General features: G+C 39.0%; 1 protein-coding gene across 1 annotated transcript in view; it reads right to left on the bottom strand.

Moving 5' to 3' along the window:
• The window catches only part of Slc9a9 (solute carrier family 9 member A9), a 551,705-nt gene that overhangs the window by 211,102 nt on the left and 324,024 nt on the right, over positions 1-16,579 (bottom strand). Inside the window, exons 10-11 of the mRNA XM_028865996.2 lie at positions 5,484-5,597; positions 3,988-4,099 (exon numbers count right to left, since the gene is read on the bottom strand). Coding sequence (XP_028721829.1) covers positions 3,988-4,099; positions 5,484-5,597 — 226 coding nt within the window. The remainder of the gene's footprint in view (positions 1-3,987; positions 4,100-5,483; positions 5,598-16,579) is intronic.

Here is a 16,579-nt window from a genome sequence, read left to right as displayed (position 1 = left end):
GGGAGCTTTTGTTTAATACATATAGTTTCCATTTTATGAGATGAAAAGAGCGTGTCTCTGGGTGGTGGTCATCACACAATTTAGGAACGTATCTAATAACTGTGCATTTAAGATGATAAAGTTTATGTTATGTCTATTCACAAAAAAATTAAAGGGAAAAAATGAAACAAAATAACAACCAAGAAACAAAGGCTGTTAATCTCTGCCTGTCTTGCCCCAGCCATGAGTTTCAAAGGCTTTGGGAAGACAAAATGTGACTTCTGACTTGTGGCATCATTGGGCCCCATCACATTGTTATGTAACATGGAAAAATGTTTGAAAAAGAGGCCAGCTGTTTAATGGGAACGCCAGTATTTTTTCGACTATACCAAGCAATACTATGAATATTATTCACTTGTAAGAAAATTGTTATTAAAAACATGTAGAAGTAACTTAATCTCTGTATTGCTCTGATTCATTTCAGTCAGTGCTTGGCAAGTGAGGCAGATGCTGACAGCTCACAACGTTCTCTGTACATCAGGGTCACATAGAGGTAAGTGTCTTGAAGATTAGATTTGCTAGTCTATTGGTTATAGTGGTGAGCTAACCAGCATCCCCATGAATTAAACCAAGCATTTCAACTCCATCAGGGTTAAGGAGTCTTGTTTACCTTTGAGAATGTGAGAGCATTTAACACACACACACACACACACACACACACACACACACACACACACACACACATCCTCTCACATGGTTTAAGTAGATGTACTGTGGATAGATAATATTCCCCTAGAAACTGAAGGCTATTAAATGACAAACCTAGTACCAGCTGCAAGCTTCCTCCCTGTGATGAGTTGTTGGTCAAGGAGGCCTCAGAAACCCCCCAAACGATATTGAATATTGTTTGGTTTGCAGTTCTTGGTTTCCCACTAGAATTAGATAAGACTCCATTGTTGAGGCTGCTATAGGCTTGGGTTACAGGACACAGAGAAGGCAAGTGGAGTTGATGTGGGAGCCTCCTCTCTGCTGACTATATTTCACCGTGTCAGGCTGTATTACACTGTGGGAGAAAGCCAGCAAAAATCCTACCCAGCTGTGGACCCCATGGACTACAATAACAAACTGAAAGGCAAGATGTGCTCAACAGGGCAACAGTGGCATGACCAGCATGAAATAACCAACCACATTATGAATGGATTTACAGCCCAGTGCACAGGAAGGAACTCATGCCTGATGCTGTAAACTTGGTAGTGTGCCCATGGCTGCAGCAGTCATGGGTTCTAGTTGGGGAACCTATTGCTGTCATTTTGCTAAATGGACATGGCATCAACTACCCTGTGACTAGTTACATTTATATCCAGCCATTAGTGCTGCTCTCGGTCTTTGTCAGAGAAGCTTCTTTGGACAGTGAGCTGCAGTCATTGTACAGACTCGCTGAGAAAAATTGACAGTGGAGTCCATGGTCTTAATGGACTAAGTCAATTCCTTCATGCTCAGGGAACATTGTGGAAGAGAAAGCAGGAAGAATGTGAGAGCCAGAGGATGGGGAAGAGTGTTGTATGTCTTCTGGACCTGACCTGGTTGTTGTATACATGAACTCATATTTGCTGTAGTTACCTGCACAAGATCTGCATAAGACTAGGTCTATCACCATTTTACCAAGTGTGGGTTCATTAGACCATATGCCAAGCTACCTTCCCCCACCGAGGGACTATGGACCATTGATGACTGTTGGGGGTTTTGAACTCACAGATAAACTGCCCAGGATCCAGTACATTACCCTCTGCTTAGGCTCATGCAAGCAACTACAATTAAGCCTCTTGTGTCATTAGAAACTAAATAAAAAAGACACAAAAGGGGTAGGGGGACTTGTTAGAAAGAGAAAGAATTTTAGTGGAGAGGAAGGGGGATGACAGAGAGCAATGGGAGGTTAAAAGGACCAAAATTTATTATATTCATCTGTGAACTTATCAAAGAAAGGGTTCAAAAAAGAATATCATGAAGACACCATCAAATTATGGACTTCTATCAGTCCTTGTCTGAATATACCACATTGTTGGCCTCTACTAAGGTTTGTTTGCTTGTTTTTCTGCAGCTCCAGTCCTATAGCTAAGCAAACTTATACATTGCCACATTGCAAAGAAGCCATCAAGCCAGGTGGTCATTTGGGCAGAGAGTTTGCACATATGTCTATAATCTCGATTTATTACTAAAACATCTTTGCCTAATAAAACAATGCTTGTAATCAAATGCCAGGCTTTCTAAATAAGATATCAGTAAGAAAGCTATGGATGTTTTGACGGGAAACACTTCACACCCCAGTGCTGGCTTTCAAGTTTTAAGTAAATAAGGTTACCTTTACTTTCCAACAAGAGAAGTAGCACACTGTCAAGGTTCAATGTTGTCCTAAGTCATGGATCACTGTCAATTTGACACCTCACCGCTTTTGTTATTTTGGTTTTTCGAGACAGTTTCTCTGTGTAGTTTTGGTGCCTGTCCTGGATCTCGCTCTGTAGATCAGGCTGTCTTCGAACTCACAGAGATCCGCCTGGCTCTGTCTCCCGAGTGCTGGGACTAAAGGCGTGTACTACCACTGCCCAGTGACACCTCACTTATTTATGACTCTGGCAACATAGCATGTCTGGAAGTGTTAGTAAGCCCGGTCAGAGGGCCTATGAAGGATAAGCTTTAACTGTGGATCGCCATGTGCCTGTATTTGATAAGACAACTAATTCCAAACCTGGGAGCTGCACCAAGTGCTCTGTGGGCCAGGGCAGCACAGAATTAAGGAGGGAACAAACCTTCTACTCCAAGGACCACTTTAAAGGATATTAATTTTGGGGCTGCAGAGATGGCTCAGCAACACTGGTTGCTCTTCTAGAGAATGTGGGTGCAATTCTCAGCACCCACATGGTTGCTAATCACCATCTATAACTCCAGTTCCACGGGGTCTGATGCCCTCTTCTGGCCTCCATAGGCACTAAGCACACATTTGGGGTATAGATACATATGTAGACAAGACAAACACCCACACTCATAAAATAATAAAATGATTTTAAAATGTGAATTTCAAAATGCTTGGTTGGCATTGAGGTGAAGTCTGGATTGTAAATGTTTTTGTCCTTGGCCTAATTACTTAAGCTGTTAGAGATCCTATGCACAAAACAACTTAATATTAGCGTCCTAGGACTGGTGAATTATAAGCAGCAAACAATGCATATCAATCAATATTGGTTTCCCTCACTTTGTTCATGTTTTCCTAGGTGCCCCCGCTGTCTTAGCACTGTTTTGACGGCAGATGTTTTTCACTTTAATGTCATGGACCTGCCCATGAACTCTTCTAAAGGCACTGTAGGTGTGCACACAAATAGAAGATACACAGAGTCTTTGAATTCTGTTTCCAGTCAGGGAAGATCATTAGATAGAAAGCAACTGCAATCCCTCAGACTAGTTCAGTGGTCAGAAAACTCATTTGCTGTTTTCTCTTCTGGAAGAGCCTCTGTCCACATCTTAGCAATGAGAGCATGCATTACAGACCCTGGATCCACTCTTGGGCACCTGTTGGTGATTAATTAACATGGTTTTTTTCAACTAATAACTGAGCCTACATGGATCTGATTAGCTTTGTGGTAACCAGGAGAAGTTTCTGGAGCCCTGCCTGGATGATAAAAGCATGGGGAGAAGGGTGGCAACCTTCAATACTGTATCCTGGGACATGCAGCTGAGAAGACTGTAATTAAATTCCTCAGTATGGAAACTGCTCTGATAACTCAGAGGGAAGTCCAGTGCTCAGCTGAGGCTCACTTCTGGTCAGATACTCAAGGCCACACCTGTAAATTCCCTTTAACTTCCCTTCTCTTTGGGAATAAGTACTCCCTGTTGCTCATCACTGTGGGATGAGCACGGTGCTCAGTCCAAGGGTAAAGAAAACTCAGGTCCCCCATGACTTTCTGTGCTCTGCAGAGGCAGGAGAGCAGCAGCATGAGAGTACAATGAGTCACATACCTGAAAACATCATCATGTGCTGGAAGTTCCAGGCGATCTTCTGTTTCCTGCCCAGATTCAGGAGGAAGGAGAGGGGGTAAATGTTGCAGGCTCTGGCAACAAAAATTGCTAGCTGTTGGGACACATTGAGGAAAATATTGCTGCAGAGGGCCTGACTGAGCAGGCTCAGATATCATGTCCATCTGCTTCTCTATGATATGACCCAGAAAACAAGTATAAACATGACAACTCATCTATGTCTAACTCGCTCACCAAATTCATCGTTCAATGTCAATTCCTTCCCAGGATGACATAAAACTCTGTCTGTCTTTGAACATATGCTTGGCTGAAAGTTGGTTCTGCAATGCCATTTCAATCACTAAATTTTCCCATCACATTTACGTTGCTGGTGACTGACTCTATCCTCAATTTTGCTGGAAGCTGTGAGGTAGCGACGCCCCGGTATGATGGTATTAGCTTCTCCAGCAGCACTTTGGAAAGAATAAATTTATTTCTGATGGTGGTTTCCGTCTCACTTCCCATCAGTTCATGTGTCTGTTTCTAGCAAGCTTGCTTACCCATTTCATCTAGTGGATTTTTTTTTTTTTGAGAAAAGATGACTGTCAATGTATATAATATAACTGCTACTTCAGGAGACTTCCCTAAAGTCAGAGTCTCGTAAGTGAACAGCTACTGAAAAGCTCAGCCATAAGCTTCCCCCCTTTGCTATTGTCTCTAGTCCTTCTTTGGTGGTCTGTCTGTTCTAGCTTGTCCTCTGCAGGATGAAGCTATTTGGAGTGAGATAACTTCCTTCTTTCTAAGATCTAGGTTTCAGGGGATATTTGAGAGTTCAGCAGAATCCCAGTGGTGAGGGACTGACACTCTATTCAGGTGAAGAGTGGGGACAGGAAGATGGCAAGCTCTCCTGAAGTTAGGATCATCTGCTTGTGACTGACGGAGGCAGCATCTCATTTTCCAAGTGCTATGGACAATAGCTGCAGGTAGTTGCTCAGTGTCCCTGTGGCCAGATACTTGCTTCCATGGGGGTTGCCTCCTACTCCAGTCCTGCAGAAGGAGAACCTTCTGTATTAAAAGTGGGGTCTCGATTTTGTCTGTTCTCCTAGGAAGGAAATGATATCTCTCTTTCTGTGTGTGTGTATATTCTGGGGTGTGTGTGCACATATGCATGCATGTAACTTACTGATTAGATTAGGCTGCCTGGCCAGCAGGTCCTAGAGATTTGCATGTCTCTGCCTCTCCAGAACTGGGATTACAAGCATGTACCACCATGGCCAGCTTTTTGAATTATGTTTCTCATGCTTGTAAGGCAAATACTTCCCTGGCTGAGCTAACTCTACAATCCCACAAGGTGTTATTTGATGGAAATAAACTTGTGTATGCATAATGCTTTTGATGTTGATAGTAAAACTGTCATGTTGACTTCTATGATGTCTTCAAAGTTCTACTAGGAAAAAGGTTTAACCGTTTTTTCTATTTTTTTTTTCTTCAAAGGATACAAAGGCTCCAAGTATAAAAAGAGCGTTGAAAATGTGATTCTGGAAGGTGAAGAGAGCCAGGCCCATGTAGCAGAAGATGACATTCTCAGCCAGGAAGTTCATAAATTCAAACAGCTGAAAACAAAACAGAGACCCAATCTGACTGATTATGACTCAGATTTGTGTGCAGCTTATTTATTGTAACTTTGATGGCCGGGCAATCCTCCTTCCCGTGGCAAGCCACCACTTGGGCCTTGAGCTCCCGCCATCAGGTCAGTTGATGTCCTTGGTTCTCTGCCCAGTGATTCATGCCACAGTCATGGCACTGTCCTATTGTTGTCCACTGCCAGGCTTCCGGAGATACCTCAGGTGGTGGTAACAGAACAATTCCTACTACGATGACAATTCCCACTATGATGTCAAGGAAGCAGAAGTCAAGTGGCTCGCTCAAGCTGTGCCATAGTAAAGAGGATAAGGCTGTTTAGCCTGTCTGTACCTTAAACAGTAGATGCACTTGAGTTCCAAGGCCCCAGTTAAATGAACGAAAGAGAAGAAAGCAGCTTAAAACTAAACTGGCCTCTCCAGGCAGGCAGGAGAGACAAACCTAGAAAACTTGGAATGAGGAAGAACATCAATTATATTTTAACATCAGAGTGATTAGTTTATTTCAAGCCCTAGACAATGAGACTCATTAAATTGACGGATGTAGATATATCCATTAAATGTCTACAATTTCTAGCTAGTAAAGGGGATGATTAATCCCAGGGATCAGCTTCTGCAGCAAGAACACAATAGATCCATCAAGTTCAGTCGGAAGAATGGAGTAATAACATGCTATGCTGAGGGGTGCTCCCTAGAGTTATTCTTAGACCATTAACTAAACAATTTAAGTTGAACATAAAAAGCGTTTTTCTAACTTCCATATTAAAAGTAAAAGGGAAATGTGTCCAGGGGCTATACCAAAGTCGGATCTGGCAGAGACTTTATTTTATGATCCAGGCTTTCCATTTGGAAGTTTCTGAAACTTCATTCCCGGACCTACATAAATCATGTTAGGTAAATGTCTCTGGAGGCATTGCTCCCGACTTTGTGAGGACTCATTATTTTTTCATGTAATGTATTTACAGCCCCACAAATAATGCCCAATACCTGTTCCCTGACAGTTGACAGAAAGAGAAGCAGGATCTTGTCAGAAACATTATTTAAAACCAGTAATAGAAAGAAAGGATTAAAAAAGACACAGCTCCTTCGGAACAAGATGGTCTTTCCACAGTGGCAGCGTCATCAATTTCCGTGAGCACTCTGCTCTCATTCTAGGGCAGCTAATGTAAACAAATGCTGTCACTCAAATAGCTGCAGAAAACGTAGAACGCAGGGCTGGGGAATACAGAAGATGGAGAACCCTTTGCTACCTCATTATGCCTTTATTTTTCCCCACAGCAAGATCTGATCATCATTTTAGTCGGTGTGAGCTGCCTTAACAAAGGATCTAGTCTGCCTGGATTAAACAATAAGCTTTTATGTCCCACAGTTCTGGAGGTTGAGATGTACAAGATGGAAGTGGCAGCTGATCTGACGCTGGTGCTTATTCCTGTTTGTGGCAAGCACTCACAGTAAAGTCTACTTTTCTTCTGTCTGTTCTTATAGGACGACTGATTCAAATCATGAGGGATCCACTATGAGGACCTTACTACTTCCCAAGCCTTTGCCTCCAAGTAGCATCCTCTTGGTCCTATATCTGAATTTGGGAGTGGGTGGTGGGTGGAAATATGCCCAGTCCTTAGCAGCACTCTAGTTTTTAACACTGATAAGCAAAGGTCAAGACAAAGTTAAAAATGTCTCTCATGTACCTACTCCAAGGGTATTTCACCCTCGAGAGGACATTTTGTGACCAGGAATATATTCAGCCTCTTCTGTGTGGTTACATTAGTTTCCCTCTAGAGTGTACCACATTCTCCATAGCCTCTATGGCCTCTAAAGCCTCTCCAGCTTGGATATGGAGCATAGAATTCTGGACCAGATAACTCAGATCCATGCATTTCTCTACACCTCCCATTTGGTTCAAAATGGGTATGGAATATTTGGAGCCAAAGCAATTCAACAAGGCTTTTGAAGGGAGTGCAGGATGATGACACCCACCTTTCCACAGGATGAGAAGTCAGAAGGATGCTCACAGAAGCCACCCACGGCCATCTGTGATCACAGGGGAAATGGCTCAGAGAGAACCTGAACCTTGGTCATTCTATTTAAACTCTTTTATCCAACTTCTCCCAAGGCAAAATCAAGATCCTTTCTGCTCTAAAAGGTATGGGGTCAATTTTCTGACCCTTTTAAAGATAATAAGAAAGTTTATTATTCTTGCCTACTGCCACTCATCTTAAAGAGAGAAATGGGTCCTATGGGATACATCAGTTCTTTCTGCTAGTTGAGGTATGACAGGAGCTTTTACTGTTCATTTTACTTTGGGTGTATGGTTTTAAGTGTTTGCTTGACAGATTTCCTTCCTTTTGACAATGCTGAATTTTAGTTTGATTTATCCACTCAGCCTACTGAAACCTACTGCTACACATTATAGCATCTGTGTACATATACACAACACAAGGTTTCCACTCAGCATTCAAGTTCATTCTGGGATCTGTTTCTCTGCTCCCATTGCTGCCTGTTCTGTCTGACTCGCATGGTCTTTTTAAGTAACATTGATCCATAATGCATCACAATATTCCATAGAGCTGGCCCAATCCCATGCTCTAAGTTATTCAGAATTTTCTTGATTTCATATATGTTAAAATAATTGTATTGATTCTTAATTACTCACAAAATTATATATGACATATATATCACATGTCAACAATTAAAAGTTCACAGGCTGGGCGGTGGTGGCGCACGCCTTTAATCCCAGCACTCGGGAGGCAGAGCCAGCGGATCTCTGTGAGTTCGAGGCCAGCCTGGTCTCCAAAGCAAGTTTCAGGAAAAGGCACAAAGCTACACAGAGAAACCCTGTCTTGAAAAACCAAAAAAAAAAAAAAAAAAGTTCACAAAAGGATTGCCAACACTCAAAGTCAATCTCACCCCCTTCCATGTCACACTCACTTCCTCACAATTAGAACTTACACCACCACCAATTATCTTTCTCTGCTTTTCAGTTTCATATGAACAAAATTAGACAATATTCCAACTTTATCATCTACTATTCAATAGAATATTTGTGAGATCCTTCATTTGTTAAATAGCAGTTAATTTTTTTATTATATTAATAGTTCATTATCTGCTTATTCATACTAGTACAGATAAACATTTGTGCTGTTTCAGTTTGGAGCAATGATGAGTTTTGTTATTATGTGTTTTCCTTTCTGGAGTATTATTGGGCTGGAGTGCAGTCTTCTGGAATGGTATACCCACTCACACTCCCATTAGTGGTTCCAATTGCTTCACATTCCTGACAATACTTAGGTTTTGCTTTTTTAAAAATATTTTTCAAATTCATAGTTTTGCTTCTTGACATTTGAGTTTAGGAATCATCTTGTCAATTTGGACAAAATAGCCACTGATATTTTAGTTGGAATTGAGTTGAATTTTTAGATAAATGTGGACAAACTCTTTCTAGCTTCGGAACATGGAATCAATCTGTGAACACTATCTTTATCATTATTTTCACTTTATTTCTCTTCAGAACTCAGGAATGAATATTTTGGACATATTTGCTTAAATTTACTACTGTTTGGTGATTTATTGCTATTGTAAACAGCAATAACACATCTAAGGTCACTTTCTAATTGTTTATTGCTAGATTTATATACATATATATGTATGTATGTATATATATATGCATATATATTTGATTTTTAAATGGACCTTTATTTAGGGCCTTATTATTACTTATGTAATAATTTTCATATTTATTGGTAGATTACTTTAGACTTCAAAATCAATGTTGCTTTAAAATAAGAGTAAGTTTGATTTTTTTTTTATAGCCAATGTGTATTTGGCATCCTTTGTATCTGCTGATCTCATCTCATTACACTTGTCAAAACCTCTAATACAGTATGGAATATATATCATCATAAGGCTATCTTTTTTTATTTTTAATACCCAAAGAAAAATGTGTAATATTTCTTTATCAAGTTCAGAATAACTTGCACATTATAATTATGTTCCCTTCAATTCTTACATATTAAAAAGAGACTTAAAAATAATGTATTGATTTTCATAATTTTTTTTACTTAATCATATTAGTTTGCCTTTTATTGCTGTGATAAAACACTGACCAATACCAACTTGAGGAGAAATATTTTAATTTGATTACACTTCCCTGTCATAGTCCATTATTGAGGAAAATGTGGGCAGGAACACAAGGCAGGAATCTGGAGGCAGGAATTGACTCAGAGTCCATAGAGGAATGCTGTTTACTGGCATGCTTTTTTATATACCACCTAGGACCACCTGCCAATGGGTGGCACTGCCCACAGTGGGCTGAGCCCTCCCACATCAATAATTAATCAAGAAAATGCTCCATAGACATGTCTACAAGCCAATTTGATTAAAGCAATTCCTTAGTAGAGGTTTCCACTTCCTGGGTGACTCTAGTTTGTGTCAAGATGACTAATAACAGGCCCATTTACTAAGATCACATGGTACAAGGACTCTGGCATATCATCAGGAAAGCTCAGTTGGTTACAGTTGTTTTTAATATGCTACTGAATCTTATTTGATACTATTGTGTTGGATTTTGAGTGTATATCTTGTACAGTTAAAGCTGTATAAGACATACAAGTATATATCTTCTGTAGCCAAGCTCATAAACAAGGTTCACATACTCTTCTGTTGGGAGCTGGGCAGCCTAGTCTCAGATCAGCATATGACTACCTATCTAATGGGTTTTCTTGGGGCAAGGCACCTGTGGAAATGGACTCTCACTTGGCAAGGACCAATAGTCCATGGGACAGCTAGCAATTTGCAAAATTTGTGCAGCTTGCAGGCTCTTTTCTCTCTCATTATATTGTTGATTCTTTGGGTGGTTTTTAATTCTACTTTGTCAGTCACACATGCAACTGCTGCAATTTTCCCTGGAAATTCTGTTCCTTTTCAAATATTTTCCCCTAAGATTCAGCAGAGGGATACTGCTTCTAAAATCTCTTCTCTGGAATTACTAACTACAACTCCCAATCTTGGGAACTTTTCTGACATATGAGAAAACAACACTTGAAACATTAACCATGTCTCACAGTTCTGGAAAGGAGAGCAGGGCAGGACATGCACACACAGACTAGGAAGAAGGCCTCAGGAATACACGTAGTGCCAATTGTTGAGAGTAAGTTCCCTGGACACCAAGCATAGAATCATTGGTAGTATCTGGTATGCTCCAAGAGGAAAAAATACAATGCAAAATGTAGGATGGATGGATAGATCCATCTTTACCATACATAGACGCTTATATTGGTGGAAGAAGTACGGTACATTGAGATGGGAAAAGAGTGCTTTATCAAGGTCTGCCTTTACAGAGAGATTGAGACAAGGGACCCTCTTGTAGAAAAGAGAACTGTATAAAAATATATCTTGCAGATGTGAAAGAATTGTCTAGGCTTGAATATTGTTGTCCTTAAAGCGTTGTGCCCATGTCTATTACTTTTTAACTTTGTAACCTCAGTAGCCGGCAGCTGACATGAGTGCTGGGAGAGCAGGGTGTGTCTGGTTTGATATTTAGTCGAGCTGCAGAAATGCTGAACTCTATGTCTAGAATAAGGTTATGCAGGGGGTGGGAAGGTGTATTTGGGGAAGCACAAAGGGGAACAATGGGGGTTTTCATAGTGATCAAGGTGTATTTCTTAAGTTGTGATATATTTGTTAAAGTCAGAAATAGAAGCCAATAATAAAGCTGTTCATGTAACCCTGGTAAGAAAAACTCTGTTTAAGTACAAATAAAGACAGACTGAGCTATTCAGTGCCACTTGAGTGCAATCTACTTGGTGGTTAGGAGTTTTCCTTGCACCCACGCCCCTTCCCCATCTCAGGACTTGAACCTGAGCGGAGGCTGGACCTTGGCACTCTTCTTAAGTGCTTAGAAGAATTCTGGGTCTACAATTATATCTATAGGAAGATTTTAAAGTAGATGTAATTATTTTAGTAGATGCAGTAGATTAGTAAGGATTTCTATTTGTATTAATGATCTGTATTTTAATATTTATTGGTATACAATTGTTCATAATATTGTTAATATTAGTGTACTTATCATTATGCATTCCCTCCAGTATAGGTTATTTTCATCTTCATTCTTGATAAATCCTTTTATTCCTGACAAATTTGATGAGGGTTCTCAAGATGTACCTTCAGTCTTGTTGATTACTCTGTGTTGTACCCATCTCCCAAAATATTAATTTCTCTCATCTTTATTATTATTTACCTATAACATTCTTTATTTTAATTTGTTTTTTATTAAGTAGCTTAGCCTTCCAAGTCCTGGCAATCCTGGAAGCTTGTCAGCCTTTCCAGATAGGTATTATTTGTATATTACCCAGCTTTCTGAGGGAGAGCTCTCCTGATTAGTCAGCCACAGCTCTTCTTAGCCACAGCTATTTTTTGCAAATATAAAACCATTTTTCTTGGTAGCTCCTATGAATTTTTATTACATTTTATTTTGAATTACAATAAAATGTATGCCATGTTAGGGAGAAATTACTGTTTTATGATATAAGTAGAGGAAAGATTGATTGTCAGGTATGGATTCCTATAAGAAAGTGTGTTGTAGAATATTACTTTAAGATGTATTATATTTGTTTATGTTGTGGAGCATTTTTTTAATGATGCAAAGAAGTGTTGCATTCTTTTATGTTGCATTTGTTTAACTCTGTGAAGCTGTGTTACTGTGCCTGTCTAAAATACCTGATGGTCTAATAAAGCGCTGGATGGCCAATAGTGAGGCAGGAGAAAGGATAGGCAGGGCTGACAGACAGAGAGAATAGATAGAAGGAGAAATCTGGGAGGAAAAGAAGAGAGAAGAAACAGGATGAAGTAGCCAAAGAAGGAGGAGGACTTCAGGGGCCACCCACCCAGCAACACAGCAATCACAGAGTAAGAAACAAAGAAAGGCATACAGGGATAGAGAAAGATAAAAGCCCAGAGGCAAAAGATAAATGGGATAATTTGAAGTTAAGAAAAGCTGGCTAGAAACAAGGCAAGCTAAGGCTGGGCATTCATAATTAAGAATAAGTCTCTATGTGTGATTTATTTGGGAGCTGGGTGGTGGGCCCCCCAAAAGAGCAAAAACAAACAACAACAGAAGTGTGTCTACAAAGATGGAGAGGCTAATTACAACTTCAGTGATGTAGCAATGTTGAGATTCTGAAGTTCCAGATTCTAAGTACAATTTATCTTGGGTTGTCTTCAACCCCATGACTAACCATTCCTTACTCACCCTTGTGTTGGACCTAATATTCTGTGACTAACAGATAAACACTGTTTGAAATGAATTAACTTAACATAACCCTAGTTTTCACCACCCAAAAGGCTGAGTCATCATGTAGCATCTGAGGCCGATATTTTGCTATAGGCGAGATTTCTTTGCTTTGCTGAAACCGCCTACTCAATGCATTTAAAAAGTGCCTTGTTTTATGATTTTCTTTGGTGTTCTAAAAACTTCATGAAGCTGCTCCCATATTGAAAAAGCAAATCTAGAATAACCTAAGTTTGTGTTCCTGGTCACTCATAATTGACTCTAGAATAAACTATCTCATATCCCTTTTGAGGTGAGAGTTGTATTTTTATGTTGACATGGGATAGATTACAGTACAGACTGGATGATATGGAGGGAAAAATAACAAAATATAAGAAATAAAATGCTTGCTTCCTTTAGCCTTGCCTCAGCTGTTCACATTTTTATCCATCAATTCCTAGTGTTCATTATTCTTAATTTCTTTGAAGTTGTTTTTCAATGCAGGGGAAGACAGTGATAACAAATAATTCTTAACTTGCTTGTTATACTCAAACACACTTTGGATGAACCAGCAATGTATATGAAAAAGGCAAATCCAATTGTGAGTTATGTAATAAGTCATCCATGATTTTTTTGTATGTAATTTTCAATCAGGAAATATTATAAGCATTATTTATATTAGCAACGATTTAGAAAAAAACCATAAGAAACACACAAAAAGATGTGAAAGTAGGAGAGTGACTTCTTGGGGAGAAGAATGGTCTCAGTAGAAGAGGGAGAGAGCCTGAGAGAGGATAATGGGGTGAAAATTATTAAAATTCTCTCTATATACATATAAAACAATCAAATAAATGAATAAATAAAATGGTTAACTAATAACATATTCATATAATGGTATGTATGTCAGGGAATTTTGCTAAGCAATGAAAGAAAAATTGGAGCAATACAAGATAAACTTGTGTGTGTGTGAATCCATCTGAATGCACTCATGTGCATGCTTGCATGTATCTTATGAGGAGAGTTGCTTTACCTTTCCTTTCCTTTGAAACTATTGCTTTCATAGTTTGAAAAATTAAATGGGATTAGAACTGACATATTTAGGTAAAATATAAATCTTTCCAAGTATTTGCTTCCTTTAGTTTTGCATCAGCAGCTAGCCCATGTCTCTGTATTTCCAGGAAGTCAGCAGGCACCCTTGTCCTGTCCTAGTATACTTCCTACTTTCTTTAAAAGTTGCTTTCTGGGATGGCAACACAACAGCATTCATCCTTCTGTAGAGCATCTGCACAGACATAGAGTCCACATGTGTAACATGATTCTAAACACATTTTGTATAAATAACCTTAGTGATATTTGTATTTGTATAGATAACTCAATAGTATTTCACAAACTGCTTGTCATACAACTGAATTTGAAGGTGCTAAAGAATCCCTAATGGTAGTATAACTATCCCTCTGTATCTTTCCTCCTACTGAATTTGACTTGATAGTACTTGCTCCCAGACACCTGGTTATTTTCAGATCTCTTCACTTATAAACAATGCTGCCTGGAGCATCTTTGCACAGGCTTCTTTCCCTAGTGAGTGATTACTCCTCAGGTAGATTTCCTGACACAGGCCTCTCTGACAGTGGAGATGCATTAATTTTCCATTTTGAGCATCCCACCAGCCTGCCCTTCAGAAGAATGAGCCAATTTGCATCTCTGCTCATGCTGCAGAGGGTACCCTTTCCTCCACACTCCTGCCAACATTCATTTTTATCAATTTTTAAAAAACCTTTGACAATCTGATAGATTCACTTATTTTAAATTGTGATGGTTGTTAGCATTTTAAAAAGGGTCCTTTAATAGCAAGGCGGCTGTGCTGATTAGCACTCCTCTGTCTAGGTCTAGCATGTAACATCATGGGCTGAATGAGCAGGCATTGTAATTATTTCCTTTTTGAGGCACTTAATGAAAATCTGTGGGTGAATTCAATTTTGTTCCACATGCAAAACCTCCTAAAGATGTTTCAAAAGGGACTCTAGAGCAAGCCTCTCATCAGACAAATCCAATTTGACTATTAGAACTTCACTGTCTGAATCAGGCCTCAGGTAGTCAATCACTGAGGAAATGGAATTACTGGCCAATTTAAGCAAAAATGAATGAACAAATAAAAATTTAAAGAAAGCTTCATCCCAAAGCCAGTAATAATAACAATAGCAACAAATCTCAAACTAGTTGATTCATAATTCAGTGTACAAAACCTCTAATCTATCTCCTTCCCTCTCGGGGTCAGGGAAAAAAACTTGACTCAACTTTTTATTTATCAGTGTAATAAATAATATTTACTTTGTTTGCTTGTATTCACAGTATGCAAATTTTTGGAGGTGACCCAGGTTAAAAGAAGTCTGTGCTTAGCAGAGCTGTTTTTCAGGGGAGAAAAGCAAGGTAATAGTGCCAACAAGAACAGGAAAGAATCAAACTGCTAAGAGGGCAGACAAGCTGCTTTAATATTCTGGAAGCTCATGGTAGCCATTCATGTGTCCATCAGGCAACAGCTTTGCTCAGCAAACCATGTTCTGCAAATACTCACTAGACCCTATGCAGATCAGCATGAGGTACTTACTGAGACCTTAAGAAGTCACCACACTGCTCAGATCGGCATGAGGTACTCACTAAGACTCACTTAAGAAGTCACCTGTTTTATGAAAGACATTACTCACTAATTCTCACAGACATTTTCCCATTTCTTCCAAAGGGTGAAATTTGATCACACTATCATGAGTCATGTGGAGAAATTTTACATAGCTCAGTATAACCTAGTTAATGAATATTATTTTAAATTCACAAATATTTAAATATTAATTTAAATTTATAAATATTAAATATTAATTTAAGTTCACATATTTTATACAACCCAAGCTAGCCTACCTGCCCAGAGCAGGACCATTCACAATGGGCTGGGGTTGGAAGGGAAGATACAGGAGACTCTGATCAGATAGTTTTCACTTGCATTTTTTAGTATAAAGAAGTAAATTTAGCCAAAATTTACTTTTTAATCAATTAACTTATTTTTGTCAACTAATTGAGGTTAATTAAGGAAGGGCGACTTAAGCCAGCAGATAAATTTATTTTTCCCCAAATGTGCATTACATCCATCTACCCATAAAGCCCAATCCTTTATAGACGCAAAACATCAAACAAGAGAAAAATTATTTCTTGCTGAAGTCTAGTTTCCCTCTGAATGAGCCCTTTCTGACTTACCATTTCCCCCTCAGAGAAATTCCAGACCTCCACTGTGCTTTGGAGGGGGACTTTTTAAGCTTTCCCACTTGTGATCCCTTCCCACCTAAGAAATTTTACAGGACTTTTAACATATAGGTATATAAAATACAAAGGTATACACATCAAACAATGATAATAAACCATAAGGGAATAGATTTTAAAACAATTTTGGTGTGTATTTTATTTGAACATTTATAAACATTTATTAAAGCAATTTTGCATAGTAATGAGATGAATGTACTTGCTTATTCTTATATAAAGGATCAAGTCTTGGCTGAATATTTGATCCTACAGGATTAGAGCACCTTCAACATTTTCAGAATTGATCAATAATTTGATTTTTATAACCATCAGTGCTAAGAATGTAGTTTTGCATATGTACAGTATAAAAATGCAGATATATTTAGAGTCATTTCAGAAATTGCTG

This window comes from Peromyscus leucopus, chromosome 7 (assembly GCF_004664715.2).
Source record: "Peromyscus leucopus breed LL Stock chromosome 7, UCI_PerLeu_2.1, whole genome shotgun sequence".
NCBI classification, from domain to species: Eukaryota; Metazoa; Chordata; class Mammalia; order Rodentia; family Cricetidae; genus Peromyscus; species Peromyscus leucopus.
Note: the sequence above shows the minus strand (reverse complement) of the source record. Positions and strands in the feature narration are given on the sequence as shown.